At 37.9% G+C, this 19292-nt stretch overlaps 1 protein-coding gene across 2 annotated transcripts in view; it reads left to right on the forward strand.

The window, feature by feature from the left end:
* nos1 (nitric oxide synthase 1 (neuronal)) overlaps positions 1-19292 on the forward strand; it is an 80575-nt gene that overhangs the window by 8589 nt on the left and 52694 nt on the right. For both annotated transcript variants that reach the window (XM_028457171.1, XM_028457172.1), the window contains exons 3-4: positions 4564-4660; positions 9724-9861. In XM_028457171.1, coding sequence (XP_028312972.1) covers positions 4564-4660; positions 9724-9861 — 235 coding nt within the window. The remainder of the gene's footprint in view (positions 1-4563; positions 4661-9723; positions 9862-19292) is intronic.

The following is a 19292-nucleotide window of genomic DNA, read 5'->3' on the forward strand; positions in this document are numbered from 1 at the left end:
GCTTTATTTCACAATATAGTAATTTGAACCTGAACTCACACTGGGATAAGTTTTCTTCATGTATTCACATCTCTCACCGTTTAGCATGTGTGTGTAATTATGGGGTGTGTTTATGCACTTGTAATAGCACTCATGATATAGACTGGCAGCCTGTTCAGTGTTAAGACACTTTCTGCCTTATCTGACACTTATCTAAACACTTATCTAAGCCACCCTTTGATCTGTCTGTCTGTGTGTTCTTCAAATATCTCAGCACATCAGGCACAGACTGACCTGAGAGTTTCAACATGGCTGCTGCTTGGTTCAAGGGTGTGCACGACGGATTTGTTTGATGCCGTTAATAAATTATTTCTTAAGTACAGCTTTGCAGAACAGCTCAATGTTGAGAAATATGTTGATGATGTCACAGGTTTTCTCAAATAAAGCAAGTTCCTTTGCTGATGATGATGTCATAGGTTCACTCGGAGTCCGAAGCCCAGATAAAGGAGTAGAGGAGGGTTGGATGTTTTAGCTAGCAATTCAACCTCACATAACAGTCTTTTAATTAAATTTGATATTCTAATATTTAACCATACAGGACAAAATGTATTTATGTAATGTGGGTCTAAAGCACCAAAGTAATTTGGTCTTTCTTTCTGTGAAATTTCTTGTGACGACACATGTTATGAATTGGCGCTATACAAATAAAGTTCAATTGATTAGTGAAATTATTTTGAGATGTAAGAGCAAAATAAAAAACTAAAAAACAAGACTCAACCTAAGAAAGTTCAATTGTAGTTCTAACACACCCTCTCTCTCGCTCAGCAAGCTGCAGATGTATGCTAGCCTATATTACAGTGCTAAATATATACTGTACATACTTCCTACGGGCACTGCACTGCTATTTTGGGGCTGCTACTTTGCCATACTGCATTTAGGGATTTCTAATCAATAAATAACCTACACACAGCTCAATGGTGGACACCTGTCAATCTTGTGGTCTAACGACTCTGACTTCATTATGACTCGAAAAAACACCAACCACCGCTCATGGAAGCAGATTATATTCCTTCATCCTCAGCCCAGTCTCACAAAGTTTGTGACACTGACACAAAATGCACTTTGATGAGTTTTTCCACATGTTTTATGTGACACATGCCATGGCAGGACATTATTTCTGACACGTATTTTGTTTGTACTGCGCGTCACTAAATATTATGGTGCTTCCTGGTGGAGATTGGAAAGCGATGCATTTTAATGAGTTATCACCTTAACCATAACTAGTGTTGTTGCGATACCCTTTTTTTTAATCTTCTCCCGATGCCAATACCGGTACTCAGTTGCATAATATTGGCCAATAACTGCCCATACTGCCGTGTTTTAAAAAAAAATTACCTTTTCTTCACCAAAAATCAGGTCCTCAAAATTGCCAACATTTTCTCTTGTGTGTAGGAATGTTCGTTTGTTTTTCGGCAACATGCTCCGGACCAATAGCGATAGCTTGCCTGAACACGCACTGAACACGTAACCATACGTGTTTCTGTGAACAGGAGTCAGGGCAGCACTCAGAGTCTGGAGAGAGAAAAACACAAGGCGCTGCTTTTGAAGAAGAGTTTGATTCTGTAAATCTCATTGGCGTGTTAATAGTTAGTAATTGCCGATACCGATGCCAGCCTTTTTGTGCCGTATCGGATGCCCTCCCGATACTAGTATCGGTATCGGCACAACATTAACATGACCCTTACCATAACCATAAACAGAACATACGCAGAATGGGATCTGTGGAAGTCTATCCGGACTCAAAGCAGACATCCGCAAGGCTAGTGCGCACAAAGCTCAAATTTTGGTGTCACACAAAACACTGCTCGGCTTGTATTTTTCACATCGACCAGTATTAAATTTAACGAGGGATTAGGGTTAATGTAGGATTCCATGAAAATTTTACAAGAAAGTACTATGCGACAGTGCGCTCGAGTGTAAAAGCTCTGATTACTCACAGTACGCCAGAGTATGATTGGGCCTGAACCCAAAACTTATCTGAAATGTTGTAATAAGATACAATTGCACAAAATAACTTCCAATCAAATCTCATTAAGTTTAAAGGTTCCATGTCATGGTGTTTTTTTACCCATCTCCATTTGTTCTAAGAACCCCAAAAACATAGTATTTGAGGTTTATTTTCCCAAATTTGACTGTTTTCCAGAGTTTTAGCCTCTGAAAAGTCATGTTCTGAGGAACTCTACACAAACAAATGCATATTCATGAGTGGGCGTGTCTATAGATGGGACACTGACTTCTTCCTCCCCGCACGGTAACATAGGGCCAGAGGACGGCCCGCCCTCCTCCCAACCACTCCGTAGCCGAGCTCATGCTGCTTTATAAACACGAGACAGAGCGTGGGGGCGGGGCGTTCACCGGTACATACATAGACTGTAGAAAATACATACATAGCACTGTGCGAAGGACGCTGAAATGCTCACCTTTGTGGGCGTGTCTGTATACATGTCAATCACGTTGGAGAGCTTCCTGGAGGCGAGGCTTATCCAGCTCAGTGCTGCGTCAAATTCGTCATCAAAGTGGGAACGCGTCATCAAATTGTAGCGAGGTGTTTGTGCTCACCCTGCAGTAAGAAAGGAGCAAATCACCCTCTAACTAACGATTGAGGGAATCAATGAAAAAAACACTTTGGACATGTGTATGAAGCCATAATAGCACTTTATGATGTTTAAAGCACAGAAAAGTTTATTTAGCTTAACATGGGCCCTTTAAGTTGTGTCCACGGCACAAAATTTTTTTAAAGTCGCGGTGGCACACACAAAAAGTGAAACTATTATTTTCATGACAAGGTGACAATTTTGGGTGAGATCGTGTTGATATCCTATATTTCATACTAAGCATATTAAGGATGAAGATAGACAAATGGGATTCTTCTCAGAGAAGGTAGACTACACAGCTTTGGGGCCCCATCATGACTCATGGGCCCTATGGAACAGATTTGTCTACGCCTATCTTGGTATGTGACTGTTTTTTGAAATGTTGAGCTGGTTTTAAAAACACATTTGTTCTTAGTGTCAACACAACAGAAGGGATGAAACAAAAACAGAAGTTTAGACTTTTTTCCGCTTTGACATTATGTTTTTGTGTTCACTTTATTTCATCCAACAGTACTTTGTGTTTTGTTGCTTGATTTCTGAATTGCTAAAAAAATAATAAGATGATATGCAGAGTGTGTGATAAGAGCTTAACTGGAAACATTTTCCAAATGAGTTGGAAGGACAGAGTGATAATAAACTGTCCAGTGTGTGTTTGGATCCAAGTTTAAAATAAACCATTAATCGATAAATGCTTTTGCTGAGTTCATTTTAAAGTGAGAGTAATCAGTGAGTATTTTGGGCCTATCTTCTTAATGTGGTGTTAAGTGTTTTTTTCTCTCTCATTCTTTAAAATACCTACACTAAGAATTTAATGAAGACTCTTTGTCCTTAAACAGAGAAATCCTTACAGTATATACTGTAGGTGTGCAAAACAAAGACACAGGATTTACTGATTTAACAGCTTTTTAAATAGTTTACTGCATATATAAGAAAAACGCAGAAGAACGCACAATAATAATGCATTTGATTTAAAAGCACTTTTCAAGAAACTCAAAGACACTTTACAGGTTAAAACAACAGTAGCGCAACAATAGCACATGTAGCTACATGTGTGTTTTATTTTGCTACAGTTTAAAAGAGTCAAATTTTAAAGGATATGATGTTGGTTTCTACTCAGGGTAACCCGATCCGATATGATATTGGATATCAGTCTGATATGAGTAAAAAAAAAAAATGGAAAAAGAAAATCTAAAAAATTGGCGGAATATTTCGGCCTGCATTTATATATTGTTTTTATTTGATTTATTGAGGTTGTTTTTCAGAATTTTCTAATTAATTGTTTTATTAATTCTATTGAATTGTACAATATTCTTGTGTTTAAGGTTAGTATGTATCTAACCCATTGATTATTAATAAATGGATCAGTTTTTCTTATACGTTCTGTTGCTGACTATTGTTCTATGTTTAAGAAAACCTTTTCTAAGATTCCACAATATGAAAAAAAGTCATAAAAGTATTAATGATTCTTGCTGATATTGGAGCAGATTGATATCACTATTGGCCACTATTGGCCGGAGTATCGTCATCCTATCAGAAGCAGTGTTGCCACACGTACCTTGTTAATGGTTATCTGACAACTGATTACATAGTAATCCTTTAAAAAGTAACTTAGTTACTTTATTGATAACTTGATTCTAAAATTAACTAAGTTCTTCGCTTAACATAAATGCATTTTTTTTTTCAGAAGATGAAATATAAAATAAAGACTTTTTTGACCTGACATATTTTGTTATTAAAAATATAGTGGTTACAGTATATACATTTTTAGACATTTTTTTTATGTACTTTTAATACAAAAAGTGCATCTAAATATTACCAATTTAGCATATATTGGTACAAAATAATGTACCAAGCATGCTAAATACACTTTAAGTTGTTCTACTTTATCACGTAAAAATACACTAAATACACTTGTGTTTGTGACTTGTAGGGACCTCAGCGTGGGAAATGGCACATCACCTCAGCTGGCAGCCGATAAGGACAGAACGCTGGAAAACATGCCGATTGTGCTCAACAAGGCTGACAAGGTAACAAGAGACAAATGCTCAACTCCTAAACTTCAAACAAGGTTCAATAACTTTGCTTTTCTGTCAAATAACTCACTATACTTGACTTGTTCTTCTGTGTGTAAGTGTTGATGAGACCATGCTTGTACTATTGCGACTCTTCAATCCATCAGCCGCTGCCTGGTGGTTGTTTTTAGCTTTCTATATTAATCCAGACTAGTCCCTCACTCCGTGCTTTCAGGGACATGAGCATGCACATCTGTGTTGATTTCTTGCAGCGTGTAATAAAGCCTTAGCCTATGATCCTATCACCTAGGCATTAGATCCTTCCGGCGGGAAGCTGGTGCGGCATTAATTCCATCTTATGCTTTTCACATGGAGAGGTCTGGTCACAGGTCTGAGGCGTAATCTCCACATAGTCCTGCTTTATCCGCCCACTTGTGACGTGGGACGCCCCCCCAACCCCCTCCCCCTATCAATGAACCGGATGGGGCGAAACGATTCAAGGACTCCTAATGAATGTGTGCAGCTGCTGAACCATCTCTCTGTTATACTCTTCTTAAGTTGATTCAGTCCTGAAGGGAAGCATAGTGGTAATGTACAGGCATTAGGAATTTACATCTGAGATTGTAGGAGAAGGAGGAGGGATAAAGATAGAATACACTTGACAGCAGTTGGATTGGTGCATGATGTAGTTCAGTGAAGAGCCATATGTCTGTCATTGTTGTGCTGTGGCTCAGCTCAGAGTGGAGATATAGATAGGCTCATCAGAGGATCTGTTATCCTTCCATTATAGGCATGTGTACTGACTCATGTGGTAAAAGAAGCTCCCCTGCAGGCGCTTTTCCAAGCCACTGATGCTAACTTTGATAGCTCATGGTTTACTCTTCGTCTTGGCAGACTTGAGTCAGTCATTGGATTCTTCTTATAAAAATAAACACGATGGAAGCGGAATCATTGGAATTATAATTATTTCACACGTCATCGGTCTGCTGATCAGTTTACTCACTTTTGGCTCCAGCAAATGCTTCCGCTCTTGTATAATTTCATGGGGAACACTTTACTTGAAGTTTTATACATAAAGCTGACATTATGCTGTCAATATTATGACATGATGCTTGTCATTAGCTGTGAATAAGGTGTCATGAAGGCTGTCATTAAGTGTTGTTTGTTATTTCCCCCCTCTTCTTTTTCCTTATTTTTTACAATAACCTTGCTTCCCCTGGCCCTAACCCTAAAAACCCCCTCTCTACTCAGTTCTTCAATATTTAATATTTATTTTAGAATTCTTAATTATTTTTATGAATTGGTTTTATGTCACGTTGTGACCCTGAAAAACAGGAACAAGCGGGTCTGAAAATGGATGGATGGATTTTATGTCACTTTTCATGTTTCTTTTATGAATTCTTGAAGTTTGCATTTAACATTTTCCACAAGGGCCAAGATCTTTGTCTGAGCCCTGTCTTTCAAAATGAGTGTAGTGTCTAACCTTTTATTTTCTATTTACATTTTTTTTTTAAGTTTTACTTTTTTATTCTTTTAGTTTCAATTTGCCTTTTAAGGATATAAGAGAACATTAAACAAAATAAAAGTTTTTTTTTGTTTTGCTAGTAAAGATGTCCTGTTGCCCATGCCTTACCTCCAGTTCACTAACCTACCTAACCCTAACCCCTAAACCTAACCTTAACCCTAACCCCTAAACCTAACCTTAACCCTAACCCCTAAACCTAACCTTAACCCTAACCCCTAAACCTAACCTTAACCCTAACCCCTAAACCTAACCTTAACCCTAACCCCTAAACCGAACCTTAACCCTAACCCCTAAACCTAACCTTAACCCTAACCCCTAAACCGAACCCCACTAAATCCCTCCACCTACCCCAAAAAATGCCAACATAGCTCCAATGGTGTCACAATTTAGCGAACGACACTTAACACCTCATTCTTCAAGTAGAGTGTTACTATTTCATGTATAATGAAAATTTAAAATATGTTTCAAAAAAAAGTTTTCAGAAAAGTATTATGAGATCTAACACAGGTTTTTTATTTTGTTGTATGTTTTAGAGAAAGTTTCACTGTCCAAAAAACAGGAAGTTGAGTCAGGGATAGCAGAGGGAAAAACGGTAAGGTGTGATGGACAGACATCAGACAGGAACGACCGAGGTGGAAAAACTTTGGACAGAAGATCAGGCTGGACAGATTGGGATGGTTTTGACATTTGAAAAGGGAAATGGGTGATGTGTTGGACAAAGACTGTTGCAGATGGAGCTGCCAGACACAGAGGCTTCAAAATCAGCTGCTGTGAAAGTGAATATGAAGATGGCTGATGTTTGGATGTATGATGTAAGACAGGTAGAGAAAGAGAAGAAAAAGGATTGGCATTCATTGGCAAGTAAACCAAGCTGATTGGATAATAGCCTAGTTTTAGTTCCGTAGGTTTAGTAGTAGTAGCATGAACTGATGGACACTTTAAAGAATATTATATAAGCGATGTCTGCCTGCCCTTAGTAACACCTTTTATTATATCAATACTATTTTCAATTATGTGCGATTGATTAAGTAAATTCTGTCATTTAAATCTCACAGACAAAAGAGGAGAGTAATGTGGTTTTTTAGTTTGATAAATGTAAGAACACTTGAGCTATTAACAGATTTCAAAATGATTTCACAAATATTTCAATTGTAGAATTTTGAACGACATTGTTTTTTCTTTAGACTCTGTACAAATCTCAAAAATTGTGAAATAAATCAAATACCTAGTTTACAAAATTACTAATCAAACAAAAAAAAGTTGAATGCATAGTACATTTAATAAAACACCAATGTCAGAAAAGAAATTAAACAATGTTCGCATAAAGGATGCCTTGAATATTGTTATTTACTACTAAACTACCACAAATAAGCAAAAAAGAAACGCCAAAGTTCTTCAGACCCCGCCGGTTTGCAGTTTTTGAAAGCATATTTTATCAATCCATCCTTCCAATCTTGACACAACTTGAAGTAACAACATCTCATTTCTCTTCAGCTGTCAGCCTCCTTTAATCGTCTTCTTGTTCCCATCTACCCGCTGTCTTGAGCTCATCATCTCAATTTCCCATCAGAAGTCCTAATTGATGCCTGTATGAGGAACTTGCACTGGGTAACTGCATCTGGCAGAAAGAGTTTGGTGATTACTACCCATTATGAAATTATCCTCATCACATTAGCTTCAGTTTATGTTCATTTCTGACACCATGGATCCGCTCCTCTGTCACATCCGTTTCTAATTCCGCACATTCAGAATCAATGATTGATTGATTGATGGTGAAATTTATTCACGATGGAAGTATGTTTATGCTTTTTAGCATCATTGTTATCTCTGTCTATTCTACTATGCACCGAATATATAAACCAATCACAATAAAAGTATGTACTTTTAGTTAAGTGTTGGGATATGTGTTGTGATCCACCGATCAGACATGGGCAACTAGGGGCCTGCAGGCAATATGTGGCCCTCAGTCCAATGTTGTGTTTTACCCCCCAAAAAAAGAAAAAAAAAGACACAAAAAGAAATCTAAAACGAACAAAGTGAGTCATAAATCAGACAAAATGACAAGACAATACACAAAATGACTGGAAAACATAAAATCACAACAAAAATACACTACATGACAGAAAAATACATCTAATGACCACAAAATGACAGTTAAAAAAACAAATGACTCAAAAAAAACAAACAAAAAACGACAAAATACACGTTATTAAAAAAAATAAGTTAAATCACAGAATACACAAAATGACCCAATCACATGAAAAATACACAAAATAAGATAAATACACTAAATGACAGAAAATATACAAAATGACACCAAAAACACACAAAATGACTTAAAAAAACCCAATTACAAGAATAATACACAAAACAAACACCAAACTACACACAACATAAACACAAAATGACTCCATAATCACAAAACAACAATCAAACCTTTTTTGTTCTTTCTTATAATAATGTTCAGATTGATCTTTGAATTCTGACATGCATTTTGATCATGTAGCTCGGATCAGATACTGGTCACATGTTTGTGATCTCACTGTAATAACAGCTTTCCACCTCTGCTATAGATGGTATTTGAGCAAATATGGCAATAGAAGTAACAGAATTGTAGCTTTTCAGATGTGGAAAATGATTCAAAACATTTCTATTCTATGAAGGTGACAAGCAGAGCTTCAGCATCAGTAACTGCTTCCTTTTAGTTGACACAGAGATGTTTTTATTGTACATTATAAGTGCAGTTCATGGGTCTGGAATAGATTCTGTCTGCTTTAAAGATGATCACCTTTTACTTTTTGTGAAGACAAATTTAAATCCAATCCATCGCTCCTCGTTCCTCAACAGCTGCTGGTGAGGAACGCAGAGAACAATGTACGCTCAGACCAGTGTGACATTGCTCATTCTCATCTCCCAGGAAAGCATGATAATTATTTCACTGTTGTTAAGAAGCTGCTCCACGGTGTGATTAACAATGCAGTTGGAAATGATGAAAGAGCCTCCGAGATGTGCTATTGATTACGCGGATCATTGCCAGTCTCTTGCTGCCTTTATCTAGGGACACTTACATCTGGCCTTTGGGTTAAATTGCGGCCATTCATCGGTCAATAGCCAGCACAAATAGAGGAAAAAACAGACAAAGTGTTGGATTCCTATCAACCGGCAGTTAAAGGCTGAGTATTTTCATTTTGGACTGTGGAATGAACCAGGAGTGTGGGTGGGAACGATGCCAATGGATCTGTGGGAAGCATGAGGCTTAAGCACATTCACAAAAGATTATTATCATTATTTATTTTTTATTTTTACCAGGAATAAAGAGCCACAAACCACAGAGGAAGAGCTATTACTCATTGTTTCGGGTCTTAAACTCTTCTATCAATGTCCAGTCATTGTGTCATTTCACAGCTTGCATTAGTGTGAGTCCAAGTCGTGCACATCTAATCCAGCTCCAGAAGTGTTGCAAGAGTCGCTCCTTGTTAGCCAGACACAATACCAAAGCCTGTAATAATGACACATTGAAAATGGTGTGTGCGCTCCTTTCCTTTCCTTTCAGCCCACAGTCCAGGGAAGGTCGTCTCCTGTTAAGTCGGTGCAGAATGGAAGCCCCTCCAAGTGTCCCCGCTTTATGAAAATTAAAAACTGGGAGACGGGGACTGTTTACAGCGACACGCTTCATCACAACTCTGGCAAGGTAAGACGTGGTAAAAAACACAAGTCTGATTGCACACCTGGAAAAATAGCTGCCACAGATCCAGGAAGAAACAATTTGTTCTCTTTGTATTGATGGTTATGAGACAAACTTGGTAACATTTTACTTGACGTTTCATACATAAGGCTGACATTGTGCTCTCATTATTAAGATCTGTCATTAGAATGAATAAGGCTGTCATTAAGTGTTGTTTATTACCCTAACCCTAACCAGGGTTCCCGCGGATCCATAAAAAGTCTGAATCTTTGTTGTTTCATAGATTTGTGGCTCATTTTGTAGTCACCTTGTGTATTTTGAGGTGATTTTGATTATTTTAGTCTGGTTTTTTTTGGTGTATTTTACTGTCTTTTGTGTATTTTTGTGTTTACTTTGGGGGCCGCCAGTTGCGCGTCTGCGCTAGACACTGGAAATAATTGACCATAACCCTATGTAATTGATGTGGCATTTTTTTTTTTCCTCAATTGTGTTTACTCTGAAGTTGGTCTTAAATTCAATTTCAAATGGCATTAAAAAGTCTTTAACTTAATTTGACTGAGGCTGTAGGAACCCGCTAACCCTTTATTACCCTATCCCAGAGGTGTATAGAGTACTGATATATCCTACTCAAGTAGAAGTACTGCTACATGAGTGAAATTATTCTCAAGTACAAGTACAAGTAAGTCATACATAGAATTCTCAAGTAAGGGATCCTTAGTGTGGAGTCTCAACAACTCTGTCTCCACCCTCTCCTCTGCACACACCCAACACAGCATAACGTGGATGGCTGTTCATCATAGGAATGGGATCCACACAAGGTTCCTGCTGCTTAACAGAAGGTTTTCCTTGCCGCCATGAAGAATTCATGTTGGGTGTGGGATACATATGTATGTGTATATACGTATATATGCATATGTGTGTATCCATAAAATGAAGAGTCCATCCTTAAGACTGCTCTACTGTAAAGTGTCTTGAGATACCATTGGTTATGATTTGGCGCTATACAAATAAAAGATTGATTGATTGATTGAAGTACAAGTAAAAAGTAGCTCAATTGAATAGTACTGAAAGTAAAAGTTACTAGTTACTTTCACCCCCCATGTTAAATTATAAATCTTGCAACAGTTTCCATGCAGAAAGTAAACATCTCATGTATAAACTTAAAAAGGCACAGACCAAATCTTGCACATTTGGAACTTACATTTTTTAACTCTAAAATGGAGAAAATAACCTCCATTTAATGCTGTTTTGGCATTACGTTTAACCTGATTGGTCGACTATGATGTGATGCATTTGATTGTTGTCTGGTCATTTCAGTTTTTGTAGTTTTACAATGTCCGTTGATCATTTTAAAACAAAATAATAGTAATTTACTCAGTAATGGTTGGGTGTAGAAATGTAACAAATTACTTTACTTCTGTTAATATGTACATAAGTGCAAGTAAATCTATTGATTTAACAATTTACTCAAAAAAGTACAAGTACCCATAAAAGCAACTCAATCACAGTAACGTGAGTACTTGTAATCCGTTACTTTCCTCAACCCTAACCCCTAACCCTACCTAACCCCACTAAATCCCTACATCTAACCCAAAAAATACCAACATAGCTCCAAAGGTGTCACAATTTAGCGAAAGGTGTTGTGGTGGGTTCCCCTTTATCTAAATGTTGATGTGATGATGGGAAGAATTCTCCGCAGACACCTTTTTGATATAAACGTAACATTTTATTAACACAAGGTGAAGATGAGTGTCTGAGTTAGACCCTCCATGGCAAGGTCTGAGAGCAGCAAAGCCAAACGCTACTCTAAGGAAAGACAGCCAAGCAAACACAAACCTGAAACCAACATGTGGTGTTTAAGGCTTTAGCTAAGGGACAAAGAAAGGAAGCAACAAATGTTTATTACGGTGGTAAAACTCCCGTATATCAACAAACAAAGGCTGGAGTTAGACTCGTTTATGACATACAGCTTGGGGAAGAACTAGCCTGTGAACAGGGAACTTTCAAGGTTCACAAGTCAATATACCGTATTTTTGGGACTATAAGGCGCACTTAAAATCCTTTAATTTTCTCAAAAATCGACAGTGCGCCTTATAATCAGGTGCGCCTTATGTATGAAATTAATATGTCAAAATGTTTTAGTACAACTTTGGTAAAGTATGAAGCTGCACTGCTTGATGGATTTTTGGCGCTTCAGGGCTACCGTAGTCAGGCGCCTCGTGGAGTGATATGTACCAGTACTCTGCTTCAACATACTGAACTGAAAAAGTGAGTGTACTGTTCTGTATTTTATGTGTTAAACCTGAACAATGTTGAGAGTTATTGTTAATGAGTTGAATAAAGTTTGACTTATCAGACTATTTTGTTTTGCTTAATGCGTCTTATTAATAATAATAATAATAATAATAATAATAATAATAATAATAATAATAATAATAATAATAATAATAATAATAATAATAATAACAAACCGGTGCGCCTTATAGTCCAGTGCGCCTTATGTATGAAAATAGACCCAATCAGACCCATTCATTGATAGTGCGCCTTATGATCCGGTGCGCCTCATAGTCCGAAAAATACAGTAACATTCCAACAGCAGTGCTTGCTGTATTTGATTGTGAAAACATGTCCAACCATGCAAAAGGCCACCACTCAAATCTAGGTAAAATGTATATTGCATTAAATGAATATCATATGAAGCAGTCAATACACCTCAGTGTCATAATTTATAGCTCTAAATAATTTAATAATGACAGTGTAATGTCAGCCTCATGTGTGAAACTTGAAATAAAGTGTTAACACAAACTTTAACCAGCTAATGGTCAGAATGTGTGTCTTTGGATTTAAATGTTAGCTAGTGCAGATGACAGACAGGAGTCTTCAACAACATGCTCAAGATCTCCATTTAATTAGAACTTCATTAAAAATGTGTTGTAAAATTAATTATTTAGTCTTGGTTGACTGAATAAACATTAAGCCTTCAGGCTACTTCATCAAACATTTACAATTAAAAAGCGTAATTTGATTTATTGCGCTGAAGGAAGAACATGATGTAAGATCAGTGCTTTCAACTTCTCTTGTGTTTGTGAAGATGGCAGTAAAAAGGTTGTAAGAAGATATGGCATTACTGCAAAAATTAACTACGGACACTTTCTAAAAAATTAGAATATCATGGAAAAGTTGTTTAATTTTCATAATTAAATAATCTATGAAAGTTAAACTTTCATAGATTATAGATTCAGAACCCACAATTTAACAGAATAGAACATTGCACCCCAAATCATGACTGACTGACTGGATATTTCACACAGGGCCTAGAGCAGCTTGGGTTCTGTTCCTCACCCGTCTTCCTCCAGACCCCGATTCCCGAATCAAGGTCCAAGGTTTTCTGCAAAAACTGAGAAGTAAATGGTGATTTCTTCACAGTATTCTAATTTTTTGAATTCCTGTTTTCGTGGGTTTTATGAGCTGGAAGCCCAAATTATGTAAAAATAAACAAATTAATACTTTGTGGGTCCTGAATCTATAATCTATGAAAGTTTAACTTTTTGGAAAGGGTTTATATTCAAGGTTAGCAACTTGTTAGATCCCCCATAACTACCTAAAATGATTGTTCATTGATTCCTACCCTGTCTTTTTTTTTTTTACCCTGCAGTATCACCTCACATGTAATGTTTTTTCTTTAAAGCAGGATAAACATTTATTGATTTTCTAAATCTAAAGAGATGTTGTATCTGTTACACACCACAAACATGAAAATAAAACAATCAGACACAGAACAACATAACATATCACACAAATAATGACTCTGTCCCAGCACTGATCTTCCTATCCATCCATCCATCCATCTTCTCCCGCTTAGCCGTTTCCGGGTCGCGGGGGCAGCATCCTCAGTAGGGAGGCCCAGACTTCCCTCTCCCCGGCCACTTCCTCCTGCTCTTCCGGGGGGACCCCGAGACGTTCCCAGGCCAGCCGAGAGACATAGTCTCTCCAGCGTGTCCTGGGTCTTCCCCGGGGCCTCCTTCCGGAGGGACGTGCCCTGAACGCCTCACTAGGGAGGCCTCACTAGGGAGGCGTTCAGGGGGCATCCTAATTAGGTGCCCGAGCCACCTCATCTGGCTCTTCTCGATGCGGAGGAGCAGCGACTCTACTTTGAGCCCCTCCCGAATGACTGATCTTCCTACAAAGCAATAATCAAATCAAACATGTCGGAAATGAACTGAATAAATAAAAATAAAAAAAACATGATCTAACAAAGTGATCTAATGCTGCGTTCCAAGCAACTCTTAACTGGATTTTCCGACTGCAACTTCAAAGCTCGTGTTTTCATTGGCTACGTTCCGTTCAATGTCACAAATCACGGGGTCATGACTCGGCAGTCGTCAATTTGACTCGTTTCGAAGCCAATTATCGGTACAAGTTCACGCTTAACACAACTACACCAAAGAAAAATCTTGTGAAATAATCTTATGAAACATAAAATTATTTCTTGCAAAGAGTTGCTCCTAGTGGCCAAATTTTATGAAAAATCTTAGAATCATCATGTTTTCTTAGAATTTCCCCAATAAATGAAGAGTGGATCCTAGTAAAGATAAAATTTATTCCTAAAGAATCTTAACTCTTAAGAGAGCTCCTAAAATGGGATCTGTCAAGAGCAGGGAAGTGAACTTTTAAGCGACTGAAGAGTTCTCTAAGCAGACGACAAAATGACGGACAAAAGAGGCAGGAGATATATTCTCCAAACACTGGATGACAGTGAATTAATGAAACGCTACAGATTGGATTGTGCAGGAATCATGTTTGTGGTTGATCTCATTAGAGATGCACTTACGTCTCCAACCCAACGTCACAATGCAATACCACCCGAAATGAAAGTCATCACAATTGAGGTATTTGGCAACAGGGGAAATGCAACAATGCAGCAGTGATGACTTGGGTCTATCACAACCCACCATCAGCAGGGTCATCAACCAAACACTGACAGCATTGTCACAACCTCATATTGTGACTCAATTTGTTTCATTTCCTCTAGATGCACGCACTTTACAAGCTCACAAAAGGGCATTTATGGACATCGCAGGATGTTGTGGGTGTAATCGATGGGACACATGTCCGAATAATCGCACGTGATCAGGGAGAGATTTCAAGCAAAAACAAGAAGCAAACACTGTTCCTCTGTCCAGTTGGGTTTCCTTGTTCTTTCTTCTCCATTGCTCTTCACTGGTCTGTGGTAGATTTGAAAGTCAGCCAACACGGCTTCTAATAGGCTGGTCAGCAATCACAGACCATGATGAAAGCTGAGCCATTTTACCCTCGTTAATACCAAATTCAGTTGAAATGTTTAAAGTGCAAAAATTACCAGCATGGCAATTAACTAATTCAGTGCCAGCATTTTCAAAATTTCTACCCACTCAGTGCCAGCCGTTTTAGAGCATTTTGACAAATTTTTAAAAACCCACAGAATACGTTGTATTATGACAATCTGAATTCTGACACCTGATTCTGATTCTGAAAGATTAAAGCCTCTTTTTCATCTGAAAAAATAGTTTTGTTTCTAGCTTGTTGCGTTCTTCTGTAATCAGCAGTTGAATAGAGGCAAGTTTCACACAAATCGCCAGTTTGTGACAAAAAGTCGAGAAAAACTTATTTTTCTGAAAAAACCTGTAAGTGACTTTGAAGCAATTTTTTTGGGCTTTAGTGACACCTCAACTTTGGTCTCCTTCTATAAAACTAAAAAAACAACACTGAGACCGGGCTTTTGATGGCAAAATGATTATGTTTTGCTATCTATGTCAGATTTGAATGGATTTCTTACGTATTTTGGTCTTCCACCGAGTCTCTCCCCCCGTCATTCTCCACACACGCAACTTCCTCCTCATCCCGGACATGCCGAGTGTCAGCGCTTGCCCCATTTCTTTGATCGTTTTATTTCAGTATAGCGACATTCTCAATAGTCCACTTAGTTCTACACATGCTCTGGTCGAGTGTGCACTGCTGTGCACTGCTGGGAACTTAAGCATTCACTCTCGTAGCACCATTTGCTGTCTTGTAAACTCCTTTCCTCTCCCTCTAAGCTCTGCCCATTACGGGTGATCTCTCATCCAAAGGTGCGCTGCTGCCACCTACATGTCACCAGTTGGTCACTACATCATTGTACAAGTTAGATATTCACCTGAGAGCTTCGTCACACTGTCTCCTAGCAACCCCAGCCGGAAAACACAATTCACGTCTATAGACGTGAATGTCACTCAATGAGTTAATATAAGCAAATAAATATAACGATCACTGTTTGAATACTGCGCAAGTGGGCCTAAGTTTTCACACATTTTGTAGGGTAATTTTAAAGTAGATCTTACTATTCATTTAACAGATTTTTATGTGAACTATTATTTACAATTACAGTCTTCATAAAAATAGATTATATGATTAAGTTAATCATTTGAGGGTTCATCCTTTGCCCATTGTCACCAAAAGTATATTTTTTTATCTAGCTTTAAGGATCAACCAATCACAGCTTCTGAAATGATGACTCATACCAGCAATGGGATCAATGGGGTCAACGACACCTCTTCACTAAGATAAGAGTTTCTGTCCATTCCTTGCGCAGTTCTCTTAGAATGTTCTGGAATCACTCCTAAGCTAAGACTCCTTGCTAGGAATTTTTAGGTTAAGTTAGGAACTCTTTGAGACGATTCTCAGAATCTTTCAGAATACGGGCCCTGGCGTTTGCCGTCCTTGGACAGTAAGGGGTAAAATCAGGACAGAAACAGCCTAATTATCTTTTTGTGTACCCTGCTTAATTGCCACAACAACCCTGCCATACAGTTCTAGCTCTTGACTGAACTGTGGATGATTCAGCTTGTTAATATTTAATACGCTGAGGAGGAAGAGGTGAGACCATGGATGACGGGGGTTAATTTAGGTAAATCTTATGCTACAATAAATCATAATAAAATATAGAGCATCTGTGGATCAGTCATATAGGCCTTCAGCTACTACCGTGTCTATGCAATGACGAGGCTGAGCAGAAAACTGAATCGCTTCCAGCAACACACTGTTTGATGTGGGACAACTTTAACTACTACAATTGAATCAAATGATGCATATATCCTTAAATCCTGTCAGTAATCCAATGCACATCTAATACACAGCAATGGTAGCCCCATAGGCGGTGTTTGACATTCTTGCCAGGAGGGCAAAAGAAAAAATAGAATTCAATATATAGACCTTCTCGAGATTCGCGCCAACAACAACGTGTGTAACATATACGTCCAACGTCCCGAAATACAGGTCAAAATGTTCTCATGCATGTTCTCACTCATTCACGCTCTTAAAGCGATTAAAACCTTCTCAAATACAGCATTAAAGCTTAGAATTGTCAGTTTTTAACCGTGCTGAACCATTCTAAGACATAAGCATCACAGCAAATACAGCCAACTCATTTGTCAAACTTGGGAAAAAAAAAAATGTCGACATAAACAAACCAGCACTACTCACCTTTAAACCAATGCCATGTCTTACTGAATCTTTATATTCCACCAAAAGTGGTCTCAAAATCTTCCTAAGACATTCAAAAATCCAATGAATCCCAGCATTTAGTCCAAAAATGAAATGAAAAATAAAATGTAACGTACGATTTACAAGAAGAAAGCAGCTCCGCCCCTGATTTCTTCTTACTTCTTTAGCCCTGCGAGGCTGAGCGTGTCATTAAAAATCCTCATTTTTAGATTAATGTTGTAAATTCATAATAAACTCAAGCCAGCGGCCGCTTTCTGCTTCATTTCTGCTGCAGTACCATACTGTACATGAACTGCTGGGCACATGTGTCGCTTCACCATTAACATTGTGAAGAAGAATTGCGTAACAGGAGAAGAACTAAGTCACATGACTCAAGTGCCAAAAAACTACTTTTTACGGTCACTCTGTTTTATGGCACCTAAAATATTTGGATATTATGTACATTATATTTAGAATTGTATTTTTTTAATTAATTTGGGAAAACCCGCAAACTCCGTGTATAAGTAGCCCCCCTTATGTGTTGAAAGTAGTATGAAGTATGTCTTTTAACAAACTCCAAGAACAGATTGTATTGTGCAGTGAAAGCTTCTTTGTATCAGGTGAATAATCCAGTGTATTGAGCACAAGGTGAATCCTCTGTTTAAGCATTCACCCTCCAGGAGCGCCACCGCCATTTGTAAACGGCAAACAGCAGCCTAATTACTTTGGTGACTTATCTGCCAGGCTGTTGCGCATTCCAATGAACACGTCTGCGTATAGCGTCTTCAGATTTATGACATATTACAGACACCACAGTGTTGGAGGATGATCCGTCTTTTTCCAAAAGGACATCTGGCTCCTATGAATGCCCAAAGTGCTACGACGAGCGGACGTGCCGGAGCACGAGTGATTCCTTTGTTTTATTTTTAACATCTCATGGAAGTGCCCATTCATCCATTCCCTTTTACCACTTACCCCTTTGTCTCATTATTCAAATGTTGGTTATCTTATCCTATGTTGTCGACAGGGTCACACAGAAAAGAAGCACTTTTGTGCCTGTGTGAAGCTCCAGTGTAACAAACCAATTTCAGCATAGCAAGGCTACAATTTCGATTTTCTCCATCACCTTTGTGTCTATTTTATTTACTCTCTCTAACCTGGTGCAGAAAGCCAAAGTTTGGCTGACAAACAAAGTTACTGTCAACTTCTCTTATTTCCTTCCCACAGTTTTATTCTTCTTCTCGTCTCCTAAAAGATGGAAACCAATCGATGAGTCACTGACTTACTCATTCATTAATCCTGTCCGCCTCCTTTGTGTAAATGACACAGAAGAAAAAGTCATTGAATATTTATATGATATAAATCTTTGAACTACTGCTTGAAATTGTTCATTTCCCCAGCACATTTAATACTTTTCAAGCAAAAAATACAACTTTCAAAGACCAACATACTGTAAAGGTGTTGTGAATGGTTTATGTTAGACACGTTAAAACTTGTTTGAAGCTGCTGGAAACAATTTTTTTTTTTTTTTTTATCAGATAAAGACTTAATGTAGACCTCATAGATTAATAAACTGAAAATCATTTGCTTGAAAAAACAATTTGTAAAAGGTTGAAATTACCACTCCAAGGTATGATTTGATCGCCAATGTAAACACCTGGTTTGTTGATTGTTGGAAAATGTTTGCGCATTGCATTGTGGGATGTGAAGTCCCATTGAAGGATGCAAAGAAATGTTTTTACTTAAAGTCCGTGTAAAGCAAAAATACATTTGTGTTATAAGTTTTTCACACCACAGAAACGTGTCATTGACCACTGAGCCAAATTAAAAGAATTAAAAAAATCACTAAGTATATAAAATTAGGTCTCAAAATCATGGAAAAACAAGCACTTCTCTCTGCTCTGAAATGCTGCGGGTGTGTCAGTTAGAGGCACTGGAAC

The sequence above is a fragment of the Gouania willdenowi genome, chromosome 9 (genome assembly GCF_900634775.1).
Source record: "Gouania willdenowi chromosome 9, fGouWil2.1, whole genome shotgun sequence".
In the NCBI taxonomy this organism is placed as follows: domain Eukaryota; kingdom Metazoa; phylum Chordata; class Actinopteri; order Blenniiformes; family Gobiesocidae; genus Gouania; species Gouania willdenowi.